The 14,477-nt window shown below is 40.4% G+C and overlaps 1 protein-coding gene across 2 annotated transcripts; it reads right to left on the bottom strand.

Annotated features, from left to right (window-relative positions):
* Positions 1-1,373: 1,373 nt before the first annotated feature.
* Positions 1,374-13,722, bottom strand: MAEL (maelstrom spermatogenic transposon silencer). 2 transcript variants are annotated; one of them, XM_056493298.1, is made up of 12 exons: positions 13,535-13,722; positions 13,026-13,112; positions 10,850-10,952; positions 8,737-8,892; positions 8,217-8,258; positions 7,517-7,644; positions 6,720-6,774; positions 6,250-6,391; positions 5,470-5,532; positions 4,743-4,875; positions 4,465-4,543; positions 1,374-3,690 (listed from the first exon to the last, which is right to left on the bottom strand). In XM_056493298.1, the coding sequence occupies exons 1-12, from the start codon at positions 13,664-13,666 to the stop codon at positions 3,575-3,577; spliced, it is 1,236 nt and encodes a 411-aa protein (XP_056349273.1). In that variant the 5' UTR covers positions 13,667-13,722; the 3' UTR covers positions 1,374-3,574. The 2 variants fall into 2 exon arrangements, with proteins under 2 accessions (XP_056349273.1, XP_056349279.1); XM_056493304.1 differs by lacking the exon at positions 13,026-13,112 and having other exon boundaries at positions 13,535-13,707.
* Positions 13,723-14,477: the final 755 nt, after the last annotated feature.

A 14,477-nucleotide genomic window follows, 5' to 3' on the forward strand; every position in this document is an offset into this window, starting at 1 on the left:
AGTTCACAGCACAATGATCAAATCTCCAAGATTAATTCTGGATGTGTTGGAGCTACTACTAAATTTATTACAGCCCAACATAAGCGAATTTGTAACTTCTGCTGCACTTCACCTGTTCACTAGGGATTGAAGAGAATTATTTAATTATTTGAAGATGGCAGTTAGAAAAGTTTATGGGAGCCTCTAAGACATAACCACAGAAAAGTGAGAGAACAGTGTAATACAGGGCTAGATTAATAGAAATGTTTGCTGATTTCTTCATTTTACTAAATCATTGCAATAGAATTTATTGGCTGGCCACTCTAGGGTGACAGTAAGGAATGATATTCCTGCAGAAGTCATCAGGAGGGCAAAAACTAGATAACCAACTTGTTTTTCTCTGGCTCCACCAGAGTACATTTACACTGCCAAAAGGAATGATGTTGTTAAAGCCTTTGCAGTCAGCTGCAACTACTTCTATCTATCAACCAGAAAACAAACCCAGTTTCACACATATACTTGAATCACTTCACTTTTGGACAAAGCTTGAGATCCTTACTAGCACAAAGAGTTAGCACTTTTTAGTTCAACTACCAACTCCAAAAGCACAACCTCTCTATGATAATAACGCAAGTTTTTAAAAAACCTACCAGGAAAAGAAAAATACAGCTATTTTACAAGAAAATTGTGACAGGGCTTCCTAGAACAGAGATTTTCATTCACCCAGAACAAGTACTTATTCAGAAATATCTGACCTTCAGCACACCAGCACTTGACTGTGAGAGCTCACAGAATCCCTGAAATGGCAACAATTTCCTAGTGGGCAATGACTCAGCACAGACCTCCCTCTAGGCACAGGACACACCCCACGGAATGAGTATCAGCTGTTGCTGTTTGATCCAGGATCACAGCACTGTCTCTCCCAGCCTCACACCTGACAGATCCTCCACACAATCCCCACCAAATTACTGCCTTGTTTCTATATTTTAGGATTTGGATGAGTGACACATTGCTAAGGATGCAATAAAGATTTCTCTTACCTTAAGACACATCTCTGGCTCCTGCAGTTTATTGGAAGAAGGTGGACAAGCCAGCAATGCATAAGTAACAGTCAAAAGCAGCAGCAACTGCTGCTTACTCTAGGTTAACCTATTTTATTTTTCAGTATCAGTTATATACTCTAAACAGAATGTAAAAGAATATGTACTGATGTAGACTAGATCAGCAAAGCTGTCATTACAGGTAATGTTTTCATGACCCTCATTCAAAAACTGGCCAAAACCTTAAGAGTAGTAATGCACAATTCAACCACTTGTCTACTACAGCTTGCACTTAGGCAGTGGGCTAAGGGTGCAATCCCTCATCTTTACTTAAAGGAGAGAAGCATTACTTTACTGTGCTTGTTTTTCAGAATTTATTTTTCCAGGAATCAACCAGAGTTGCAAATTGCAGAACAGCCAGGGAAGCAGAGCTCCAAAATGAAAGAATTTTCTACCATCCTTCAACAGCTGTTAGGTTCCCCCTCAATAAATGCAGAATAACAGTATGAAATGGGCTACTTTTAAGTTAGTGTACTCATTCTAATGGCACAGATCTTACGATTTTCACTACGAAAAACCCCCTCTAGAGTTGTTGGTTATTACAGTAAGATAGTTACTGCCCCAGTTTACAGCCCACTGCCTACAGCATATAATTAGATCTCCTACATCTTATGTGCTATTTTAATTTACAGGTGGTAAGGTACAGATATGCCATGGAATGCTAATGGCATTTCCCCACTTCTGTTCACATTCTTTATCTCAGTCTTGACATTTAATACATTAAACTTAGTAAAAAATGTTCTTTGGTTTGTGTACTTAACACTGAATAAGTAGTTCAACAATAATTTTTAATGAATTCTCTCCTACAGAAGAACTGAAACAAACTTTTATTGCAACAGTGAACTCTGAAAATACTTCAAAAACAATGGTTCTGTATATTATGAAGTATCAATGCAGCAATGGCTGTCAGTTAAGGAACTTGGACCACTCTATACAAATGCAGAAAAGCCTTCAGCACTATCAAGATAGACACTCTCAGTCTGTCAAAACATTCCCAGGTGCTTCATTGGTAAATTTCAGCCTTAGAGCTTCTTTGTCCTTTATATGGTGAAAATTAGCAGGCAGGATAGTAGTCTCCAAAGAAAGGAAATACTGAATCAATTGAGGAAATTCAGTGATAAAGGTGAACAGCTAGGCAAGAATAGAAATGCTTCAGTGATCCTAAAATATTGGAAGAAAGGGTTCAACTGGCTTCACAGCAACTGTAACAGGTTTCCAATTAAACCAGCACTTGTCCCTTTCTGAGACACTGACCAGCATGCTCAAAAAACCTCTTATTTTGGCTGCATTTTGGGTTTTACTTGCATTTGTTTTGTTGTTTTTTTTCCCTTATTCAGGGGAGTGAACCACCTCATTTTGAGTTCCAGTACCTACAAGGAACAAAATCTTCACACAGTTAGTTGCTATGGAAATAGTATTTCAAAACTGGACATCTGTTGGTACAAAATCTAGGAACAACTTAAAAAAATAAACTCTTATTTCTCAGCATCACTTGCTTAGGAGACACATGGACTAAGCACAAGGCTCAGACAGAACTTTTTGGGGGTTAGTCCAAGCACTACGTTCATAAAAAGGAACACTTAACTTTCCTAGACAATGTCATACAGTGTCCCACTTTTCTGTGTGCCCCCAAATAATTATGATTGGTATCTGCCCAGCCTGACTAAGCTCTTGTGAAATATCTCAGTTTGAATCTGATACTCCTTCCAAAAAAACTCAACAAACCAACCTCTTAACAACTACACCTCTCTTCAGTCTCTAAGTTTGAAGGACATGCATTTCTTAAAAAGAAAACTGATCAAAAAAAAAATCTATGTTGTACTTGCTCCTGATCTATATAATACAGCCTGTGTCTCTAAGAACATTAACCGATAGATAAATCTGCCACAGTATTTCTTTCAAGACATTTTATATAAAATCTGTTTTGTTGCTTGAAAGACCACTCAAATTTTTTTCATGGCTAGAACTGAAATATTACAGCAAACTTTTGGGACTACTGACTTTTAATTAATTCTCCTAAAGAATTCCCTTCACACCTTCAATGCTTTTCCCCCTGCATCAGTTTTTGAAGCAAAACTGTTAGACACCAAAGTTCCATCTTCCACATGCAGGAGATGGGAAGGTTATTAAAAAAGAAATAAAGCAAAAAGTTTAAGTTGCTTAGTGACACTGGTCATTAAAGAATTCTTCTAATTCAATTATATTGAGTAATCAATCTTGAATTTGCACTCCATTAATTAAGAAATACAACTAGTGCAGCATGCAGTTTTAAAGATGGGACTGCCAGGTCCCTTCAAAATCAGTCTTCCTGTAGATACTGAACAAAATTTTTTATCTTTTTTAAATCCAGTCAATAGTTTTATCATTTTGACAAGAACTCAAACTGCCAAGGTTTGCACAGAACATGAAAAACTGCAGTCTGGAGAAACTACTAGTTATCTTAGGGAAACAGAGAAAATTAGAATTTACAGCTGTCCTGGATGTGAAAGTGATTTTCAATTATTGAAAGACTTGGACAGACCAGCTGCACTTCTCAGCAATCGAATAACTCCTCTTCCTTGTACAACACTTGCTCCACAAGGGGAGGTCTTCACACCACATGGAGAACCACCTATTAAATTAAATACAGTTGGCACATCAAATCAGCCTTTAAAGCTTGCATAAATTAATGGAATTGTTCTTCACATGCTGTGGAGCTGAATCTATTCAACAGCTCTGATACAAAAAGTCAGGCAGGTGGTGTCCTCCACAAACACCAAGAACCTAAGATCACAATTTCCAGGTGGAACAGAGTTTAATTCAGCATGAATCTTACATGCAAGAATTAAAGCTGCAAAATCTGAATTACTACAGTTATTTATTCTGCAAACCTGTTTCTGTTCCTCTGAAGGTTAGCCATGAAATGCCCAGATGAACTGAGCTCAGAGGCCTTCTAATAAACAAATCCTTTCTGCAAGAAGAGACTTTAAAAGAGAAGTCTTTTAAATAAGTTGTGACAGGACATTTGCAACAAGGACCAGCTCAGTCCATATATACAATAATTTAAGAGAATGGAGAGTATTTTAAACATGGCCCTTCCTCAAAGCACCTGGGCATGGGAATGGCTTCATGGAACAGAAAAGCATAAATTGGAAAGCAGCATTTCTAAGAAAAACTGAATTTTGAGAGATGTTTTTGACCTTAAGATTCTGTCCAGTAAGAAAAGGAAAGCTCCTTATGCTTGAGTCTTCAGAAATTCAGGGACAGCCACATACAAGAATAAGCACAGCCCACACCGAGCTGTGCACCTCTTACAGGCAACATCTAAGCCCAGAAATTTGACAAAACAACAACTGGATTAAGTTTAAAGATCTTTCCACTTAACACATTGAAGTTTCAAACTCACTATTAGAAAGGACAAATTCTTGATCCTGTCTTGGAGGACTCAAAGGTTTGTCACATCCAGAACTCCCAGCTTTCATTTTCTGTATGAAAAAATAGACATTCAAAATAAGGTACATGTATCTGCTAACATGAAATATATACCACTAATCATCAAACCTATGAATCATGGTCAAAACCCTGCAAGTTCGTATGTCACAAAGGACAGCATCCAAAGACAAAACAGCTCACCTGAAATTGGCAACTGGAAATAAATCAGGATATCAACTGAAAGAATCTGACCTGGATATGTCCAGCATCCAGTTTCACAATCCTGGTTTTTGTGCTTTGATCACAATCAGAGTCTTGCAGAGGGAGGTGAGCTGCTGTTAGTGGAACTCCATACACACTAGCAAAGGATTTACTGATGCAGTAACTTGACCAAGAAAAAAAGAAAAACAAAAAAAAGTTTGGCTAAGAGGACTGGAATGCTGAAGCACATCATTTTATGTGCTTCAACTAGCAAACAAAAGCAGCCAAAGCCTGAGATGCACAGAACAGATACCAGAGGGCAGAAGGACTTTATGGCACCATCCCTGCATCTTTCCAAGACCACCAGTCTGTTGTACAACTTCATATGAAATAAAAACAAACTGCTTCCCCACATCATCAAATGCAACACTTAGAAGTGTGAAAAGCAACTTTTTTTTTGGGGCATAGCAGTCCAAGAGTTTTCTGAATGAAAGACTACTTACTATTGTCTCTCTAAGTGCTGTCAACAGAGATCATAAACGGCATTTCCTTGTTTCCCAACTATTTACTTTTCCTTTCTTCCCACCAATAAGATTACAGAACCTTATGTATCTACATTATATGTCAGAAGTTTCCAAAGTAGAGATATGCCAGAGCATACTGAGAATGCCTCTGAAGTCAAACAGTGAATTCTAAAGTCATTAACACTTTTCTCACCATTGCAATGCTGACAAAATAAAAGCCATCATGGTGGAGGCAACTCCTCAGCAATACTCACCCCATTTTCTTACAGGATGCCAGAGCACAGCAGGTGATATCAGTCTCCTCATGCCACTTGCACCTACATGAAATTAAGTTTGGGCTTATTTCAGAAGCACTAACATTGTTAATTAACAAGAACAGTTGGTCTGGCCAGAGGAACAAACATTAAAAATGGTGTATTTTTGTTGTAGTGACCATGCAGTACCTTTCAAATTCCACAGAGTTCAATAGCTTTGCCTTAAGTAGTTTATGCAGAGTTTAAAGGTCTGCTTATCAGGCAATCTGCTTCATGGTGAGATGGGGAGCAAGGAAAAATGAGAACCCTAAGAGACAAATGGAATTTAAACCATTTGAACCATTTCAAGCTTCCCATTAATGTGAAATAGTTCCTCACAGCATAAACATCCTCACTTTCCTCTCCAAACGTGCCTTTTAAAGTACATTCTTTCATTCTCCTTAAGGTATCCCTCTAGGGTGAAGACACTCATGGCAACAAAAAAACTGCATGACTATAAAAAGACAAAGTGATCCATGAACCCAGTGGATCTTAAAATCCATATTCCAAGCACACTGCCAAGAATAACTTACATGGTTTTTTAAAATCTACTGAAATTTATGATCTAATTATTGGTTCTTTTCTTAAATTAGTAGCAGAAGAAGGACTAGAGTCTATTTCTAAACTAACTGCATAATCACCCAATATGCTCCTGCAACACTGAAAACAAATAATCCTCTTTTTACCAACACAGAAGAATCTGAAAGCAGGCACATTAACACAAAGAACCACCCAACACACCTGGTGTTACTGGAGAAATCCCACAGGCAGACATCCAGTTTTCTATACACCCAGATCTTGGATGGCTCCTTTTGGTATTTCTTCTGGTACAGTTTCATCATCAGGTCTTCTACAGCAAAAAGCTCCCAGTGACTCTGAATGCCTACAGTTCAGTGAAAATCCAGGCCAGAACAGGAGTGATTGAATATCCTGCTCAGCTCATTTCTCAGTCAGTCCCTGTTCCCTGCCCAGCCTCTTATCACAGCATCAAAGCTCAAAGATATTCCACCAGTGGTTTTAATAAAACCTGTCTTCCTAGAAAGTGGAGGAAGATAGGAAGGAACATGCAAAGCAGTTCTAGCTATCAGCACCAGCTTTTATGAAAACTTTGAGACATGCTTTTCAGACAAATACAGCTGTCCATTATTACACAGCCCTTATTTCTGGGGGTAAGAGGAGAAAAGGATGGACAAAAATGACCCATTTCCTACCTGTTATGCTGGCCATTCGACCAAGACACCAGTTAATTCGGAATCTGTCATTAGACTGCAGGGAAAACAGATTTCTGTCATCTCAAAGGAGTACAGCACATAATTCTGACACTTCCATGACTTCTGACTAGGTCTAAAAAAGTCACCTCCAAACCAAAGTTGTGGCACTGAATGCAATCTCCCTGACAACTATCTTGAAGAGAAACCAAATTTCATGCATAATTCTTTAGAGCCCTGTATTTATGGATGGAGCCCAAGATCTTGTCCCTACCTTTTGAAGATTAAGGTAAGGTTTGAATTGAATTGAAACATAATATACCTGTTATGAAACTTAAACACCTCTGAATCCTAACATTTTATTCTGTTCCCTGGAAAATGAAAGTTGAGCAAAAATTTAAGACACGTGCTGTTCTCATGGGGAAAAGAGTCACAAAAACGTAAAAATATCCTTTCAAAAAAGCAGGATTTATGACTATTATTGAGCACATCCAATTTAAGTCAAATCTTAGGAGCCCTTAACCAAAGTCATAACAATGTCAGAGAACAATAGACCCTGTTCATCAGTAGATTAGAGCCAGAAGTGCAGGCTGAAAATAAGAAGGCAGAAAATTAGGTCTCTGCTTTATAAAAAGGTTGGCTTCTAGTGGCCATTTCTTCCTGCATGGAACTGGGACACTTTGGAAAAAGTGCCTCTCCCCACTTATATGCACACTGATTAGGTTTTAGAGTGAAGCATCTCCTTAGTCACCAGCAGGAGTGAAAGAAGTTGAGATTTAGAGCTGTGACCTTGGCCATACCCTGCAGAAGAAGCGAGGCTGAGCACCTCTGGCTGGCTGGGCAAACTCCAGGAGCTCCTGTAGGACAACTGCGTAACAGGAACGAGGAAGGTGAAATCCAGATATAGGGATCTTATGGGTTTCATCACCTAATGGAGGGGGGAAGGGACAGGAAAAAAAACCAAAAAAACACAAAGTTGTGAGAAGTCCATTTTCCTTAAGAGATCCACAAACACACACACTCCTCCTCTGCACAGACAGGGTCTGTGTTTAAGCCACCAAAACCTTGCTTTTGTCAGCAGGTCTGGGCTGTGAGCAAACACTCACACTCCTGGTCCCTTTTAAAAGACCATTATCCAAGTATTAGATGTAGGAAAACGGGGCCAAGTTTGCTCTCTCTGTACACAAGGAGAGGAAATGTCCTAATAGAAACAAACTGGAGACTATAAACATTACTGAGAGTCACAAAGGAAACAGGCAGGCCAAGCCAGACACAACAATGGTGTAGATATTTTAATTTTGTTAATATATGCCAAGCTGCTAAACTTAATATAATATAAAGCAGTACCTTTGAGTTACTCTGTTGTTAATTAGCACTTCAGGCAAAACATACACATAAGGACTATCAAGACTTAGAAAACATTTGGATAGAGGTCAGATAAGCTGAGTCTAAAACTGCACACCCTTGCACACATCATTCTTTTTCTCCATTAATACTCACTAGCAGCCTGGCAGTGGTACCGAAAACCACGTGGTGGAACTTCTGCAAAAAAGAGGAGAAAACACAATCATCATCCAACACCACCAAGGAGAGATCCTTAACTCCCAACTACACACCACAGATTCACATACAGAAAGGAACAGCTTCATCTTCCCTTGTGGCCTTGTAAAAGTGCCACAACTACTTTTGGAAAAGTTATTTTCAATTATGTGCATTTTAAAACGAGTGCATTGTAGAGTGTGTTTAGGTCCAATTGAGAGAAACATTCATTGACATGAAATACAAAGCACAAACATGTGCAGGTCCTCCTGGATTTAGCCAACACTCTTTGTAGTAACAAAGTTCTAACACTAATTCTCTTCAGAAACAAACCCAGCACTGCTCTGATATTTAAAGAAATCTGACCATCTACAATCAAAGAAATAAACTTGTCTTAACACCAGTAGTCAAACTTGGGCAGCAGTGACTCCAGAAAGCTTCTCTCTCACCCCAGTACCTCTCTGACTTCCTTGGAACTCACCTGGATCTATGAAGTGGTGGAAATCAGCCACGATGCCATCTTGCAGGGAGTATCTGACACACCCAATCTCACAGGGAAGGAAGCGCTGCTCACAGTGGGGGGGCAGCTTCCCATAGCTGTAAATGTCCAGGAAGTAGAAGATGTCTGCAACCATATCTGAAAGAAAAAGAACAAAACCATCTTCACATAAGCCATCAGAGGTTACAGAAGCCATGCTGGTCTCCCCTCATCCAGGGAAAGCTTTGGTGAACTTTCTCCTATGACTGCGTGGAGAAGGGTAACAACCAAGCAAAACACACAGCACTTCCTCTGTATCCAAGATGAGAAGTTAACAACACTTATGCAGAATTCAGGCACACTGGTAGTGCTGATACATCTTCCAGAGATTCTACTGTGTGTAGAGATGGGGCAAAAAACCCAACAAATACAAGAAACTGGAAAAAAAAAAAAAAAAAAAAAAAAAAAAAAAAAAAAAAAAAGAAACAAAAGAAAAAAAAAAGCCAACCTCCAAACCCACAAGGTGTTAAGAGGCCTGCAATCCAACAGGAGCTATTTTTCTTTTTAAGGATAGGTCTCTTTACCCTTTCAGAAAATAAGGTTAGGGAAAAACCAAATCAGTAGTTGCAAAACAGCCTCACAAGCTAAATTTGGCAGCTTGCACCACTTAAATGAATTGGCAGTAATCCTGTGGGGCAAGAAGATGAGAAGTCTGCTACTAAAAAGATTGCTTCTCCTCCACCAAATGATCTCCCAAAGAAAGCAACAAGAATACCCAACACAATAAGAAATAGATTTAGCATTTACTAATTAAAAAGTATCCAGCTATGACTAATATTTTACAATACACCTTAACACTTCTCTTCATGACTGTCACAATGTCCTCAGTGAAATTAAACATAGCTATTTAATCCTTAATCTAAACTTCTGCCACTCATAAAAAAAAATCCTACTTGCTCTACTAGAGATGTGCAACTGTCTTCACACATAAATAATTTTGAATGCCAGACTTCAGGACATTATCATCAGTTGCCCTGAGCCTGAAAGGTCATACTCCCTTATGTGGGTCTTAAACTGTACAAGCTGAGGGGTCATAGGAAAGACAGCTCTCTTACTTTATGAAAAAATTGATACAGCTCCAGGGAACCATACAGAACTTTAACTGAGAAATATTAAGAGCAGCACCATGAAATGTATCTCAATTATCCTTTATCATTATGCCTCTCATTCAGCTGAAAGATCAATTGTGTCAACTCAAGCCAGCATGATCAGCCCAATCAAATCTGCATCACAATGACAGGGGAGCATGACCCCTGGCACAGAGGGCACTAATAAGCATTTCACTTTTTATGGAGCTACTGTTCTTGCTCCCCCATAACCATGACAACATGAAAACAGTTCAAGAGACTGAGGTAAAAAGCTGGAGCTGAGACTTAACCACACAGCAGATACTGTTAATATGAACTGGCTTTTTGACTTACCTTGTAAGCATCACCTTTCATAATTTTTCAGAATAGCATAATAGTCACTGGGTAGAAGACTACAAATGTGTTCACTACCCAGCTCTAATCAGAACAACCATTTGAAGATAGGGTACAGGCTAGAAAGGTTTAGTTCTCAAGAGTTCTTTCAATAAGGAAGCAAGTCAGGATGTTATAAGGATACTGACAGAGCGCATATTTCCTTTTTCATTCTCCCAATGAGGCCAGGCCCTTGTTTTATTTAATACCTCTATAATATAAATTTTGAACTTTGATATCTAACTATTTGATATTCTTAACTCTTTGAAATCAGTACAAGAATTCTTTTATGCTGAACTTGGATTAGGCCTTGTCAAATTATAAATGCAGGACTTATAAATGCACCTTTTCCTTGAAAAAACTATTAAGAAACTGTTAGTGGCTATACTCTCATTGAATTCTTGGAGGTTGAGGGTGTAACACTATTTTCCCTGGTGTCCCTCTACCTTCTACAGCAGTAGCCCAGTAGTGTAAAACATCTGGCACACATGTAAACAGTCTGTTTAGCAAAATGTCAGCAGTCTTTGTACCACTAAGAATATCCTCAAAGGGCAAGCTCTCATCCACCAGGATCAACTGCTTTAAAATCACCATACCCTGATCATTCTTCCAAGACAGAGCAGAGGCATCTGGCAAAGGAGCAATACTGGGCATCTTTGTGGTCAGAGGAGCAGGAACTGGATCATGCACATTACAAGTCTGCAAAAGATGAGAAAGTTTTAAAAAAAACCCAACAAACAGCAACAGAAGTCTTTTTGCCCCAAATAAAGTCATTCAGGTCTTTATATCAGAGGAAAATACAATATCCACTAAGAGCTGTGGTTAGGTGGAAAAGTTTATATGTAAGTGCCTGCATACTTCTGCAGGCCAGGAAGGCCAGATTTCTCTCCAGTACCTTTGTCAACCCATTACAGTTTTAAAGAACTACAGCTAAATTTACAAAATGCAATAAAAAAAAGAAGGTTCAACCACTTAGGTTCAACCACTTGTCAGAGGCAAGGAAAACTGGAATTTAAAACTTTTCTCCACAAGTTTTATGAAAAAAGCACCTGACACATGTATTAGCTGTCTTTGACTTCCTAAGGAAGTCATTGCATTGCTCTGAAAATCCATTCATTAACAATAAGCTTTTAATAGGATGGGAAAAGAAACCTGGCAGCCTTACAGAATCTGATCATTCAAACCCAAATTGGGAATAACATCCACACCCAGGTATACTGATTGCAGATAACCATCTTAGCAAAAGTTAACTGGTTATCAGTTTGAACTATTTAAAACAACATGAGGAATTATTCCCATCTAAGTAAGCTCTGGCCACCTCCAAAAGAGGAACATGAGCTTTCACTACACAAAGTGACTGTGGTTGTCTGTGTACAGGGCTAGGATTAACAAAATGAGAGCACATAACCTCATATATCCATATTTGCCCATTTCCACTGACACAGTAAGGATGGTGATCTTTATTCTGGTAAAGCAATTATTCCTCTCTCTGATTACAATCTTCTAAAAGACTACAACTTGTGGAAGGAAACACAGAAGCCTCCATCTTTGACTTACCTGCCAATTCATTTAGTTCTCTTTGACATATAAAAATGGAGTTTCATTAATTACACAAGCTCAGCCTGCTACACGACACAACATTTAAATTTTAAACAGCTTTTTCCCAGAGAGGCAGGCCCCCAAAACCAGAAAACATTGCCTAACAATTCCCTTCTAGTCTAGACTGACTAATTTAACTAATCCATTTTTACTAGTTACTCCAGACTACGATCATCCTGTCATTCCCTCTATCACCACATAAGTGTTTTGAAGTCCTGGGATTTATCCTCACCACTAATCCCTAGCTCACACAGTCATTATCTAGTGACAGAGGCATTAAGAAATAAATGCAGTATTATCCATTTACTCAGGCAGTAAATGTGACTTTCTTTCCTTGAACGCACAAGTTTTTACACTACCAACAAATTCTGAAATGAAATAAACCAACACCTCACATAAGTCAAACTCTTAAGTAACTCTGCTTCAGTGACATGCTGGGAGAGTAAAAGAGACAGAAAAAAACAAACAGGACAAACACCTTTTCAAGGCAGTAAACAGCAGAAATTATCTGTTTAGCACCATTTCCAACCACAGTTATGCACACTTAACTGCCTACTTCTACACTGTTCTCTACACAACAGTGTTACTACTCTATCCCATATCCAACCAACCTAAAAATAATGGCAGGGTGTAATTATTCTCTTTGTGCATAGGCCACAACATTTTATTGACCTGGTTGACCACGCAGCTCCAGAACAACGAATCATCTACTTCTAGGATGTGCTTTCAGGCCACCAAACAAGAACTGCCTAAAACAGTGACAACCACAAAGGAAAAGCAACACAAACCTTTGACAAGAAGTAATACCAATTCACAGTATAAATTAAAAAGAAAAAATTAAGTCAGGCACTGCAAAATACTGTTAAAGCTAGGATATTAGAGAACTACATTTTACTTAGCAAAAGAACCCAAAGGAACAAGTTGTGATGGTTTAAAGAGGCATCAAGTATTTTCACCTTCAGTTCAAAGCAGAACAATTATCTGCATAACCTACATAATGGCAGCACTACCGCAGCCATAACCTCCAGAGTTAGCTGGAGAATGTGGAGAGCAGGTGGAACTTCCAGAGCATCCTATGGAAGAGACCACGGCATCCCTATGGAACTGCCCACACAGAGCCCAATACCGTTTCCTCCTTGCTCTTACTGAGAGCATCCCATTCTCAGCATTTACCTCCTTTACTGTCTTCTGAGAACGCTTCTTGCTGTTCCATTTGCGAGCCTTCTCTGCATACACTGTCTTCTCTTCCTCTGTCAGGGACTTGAGGGAAAATCAGCTGTTACAAAAAGGTTTCTACCGCCTACTTCTAGAGGTCCCACAAACCAACAAACTCCATGTGTAAGGAATCACCCCTGCACTTCCCAAAGGACATTATCGATGGCTGCCAGGCCTCACTAAAGCACTCGCAGTCGCTTTTTTCGTAACAAAGACGTAAGCTTCGAATAGAATCACACAGCAATGTGAAGGTGAAGTACCTCCGAGTGAGGGCAAGCCACAAACCAGAGATCTCCTGCAATTACTCCTACGATCGAGGGATGCCACCACCCCACCCACGGCACACGAACCGCAGCTGAAGGGAGGACGGCACAGCCACCTGAGGCACAGGGCAGCCGTGTGAAATGGCGCCGAGCCGCCTGCCAGCCCTCCCTGCAGGAAAGGCCCCGCCGCCATCCCGCCCTCACCTCCCACGCCTGCGAGCAGTAGGGGACGGCGTCCGCCATGCGGGCCACGGGCAGCCCGCGCCGCTCCAGCTGGGGCAGCTGGTCCCTCACGAAGCACGAAAAGGCGCTGCGGCAGCCGCCGCGCACAGCCATGGCCTCGCCGAGGGCGCCGCTCACACGCGGTACCGGCGCGGCGCCTCAAGAGGGGCGGGCGGGGCGGCGCCCGCGCCTTCCGGCGCTGAGGGCGGGGCGGCCATGACGGGGCGCCATGACAGCGCCGCCGTGAGGGCGCCCTGCCGCGTCTCTCGGGCTGCGAGCCCGTGTGTGAGCTCTGCGTGCTCCTTATGAACCGTAAAGGAGACTTATCAGAGGGACAGATAGCGGCCAACAAGCTCCATAGGCCGTTCAGGGGTTGGAATGGACCTTGAGGGTGATGTAGTTCCACCAGAGCAGGTTGCTCAGGGCTCCGTGCAGCCTGGCCTCGAATGCTTTCCAGGGACAGACAGCTTCCCTGGGCAAGCTGTTTCTGTGCCTCACCATCCTCACAATAGGGAATTTCTTTCTAATATCCAACCTGTTTCCTGTCTTCCATAAAATAAAATATTATATGGTATGTCAGTAGAACCAGATGAGCACCCCTTAGTCGCAGACATCCTGTGGCAAACAAGTTCTATGGGTGAAGTAAATCAAGGTGTTGATGTGTATATATATAATAGGTTTATATTGCCAACCTGGCAAAAGGCTTAAGGTCCATGCATCCTGTAGAATCCTAAAATCATCAGGGTTGGAAGAGACCTTTAAGATGATCCAGTCTAACCATCACTATTGCTGTAACCCCTAAACCACTTTATCCAATGTCACATCCGGATGCCTCCTGCGCATATCTGGATATAGGTGAACTACCTTCATTGTAATATTAAAAATCAAGCCTCTAGGTCAAAGAGATCCATGTCTAGGTGAAGAT

The sequence above is a fragment of the Oenanthe melanoleuca genome, chromosome 1, assembly GCF_029582105.1.
Source record: "Oenanthe melanoleuca isolate GR-GAL-2019-014 chromosome 1, OMel1.0, whole genome shotgun sequence".
Taxonomy (NCBI): Eukaryota; Metazoa; Chordata; class Aves; order Passeriformes; family Muscicapidae; genus Oenanthe; species Oenanthe melanoleuca.

Coding starts and splice junctions, on each gene's coding strand:
- MAEL (XM_056493298.1), bottom strand. CDS start 13,666: ATGGCTGTGCGCGGCGGCTGCCGCAGCGCCTTTTCGTGCTTCGTGAGG. Junction 6,775..7,516: donor AGCCTCGCTTCTTCTGCAGG/GTATGGCCAAGG, acceptor TTTTCCCTGCAG/TCTAATGACAGATTCCGAAT. Junction 4,544..4,742: donor TGGATGCTGGACATATCCAG/GTCAGATTCTTT, acceptor TTTTTCATACAG/AAAATGAAAGCTGGGAGTTC.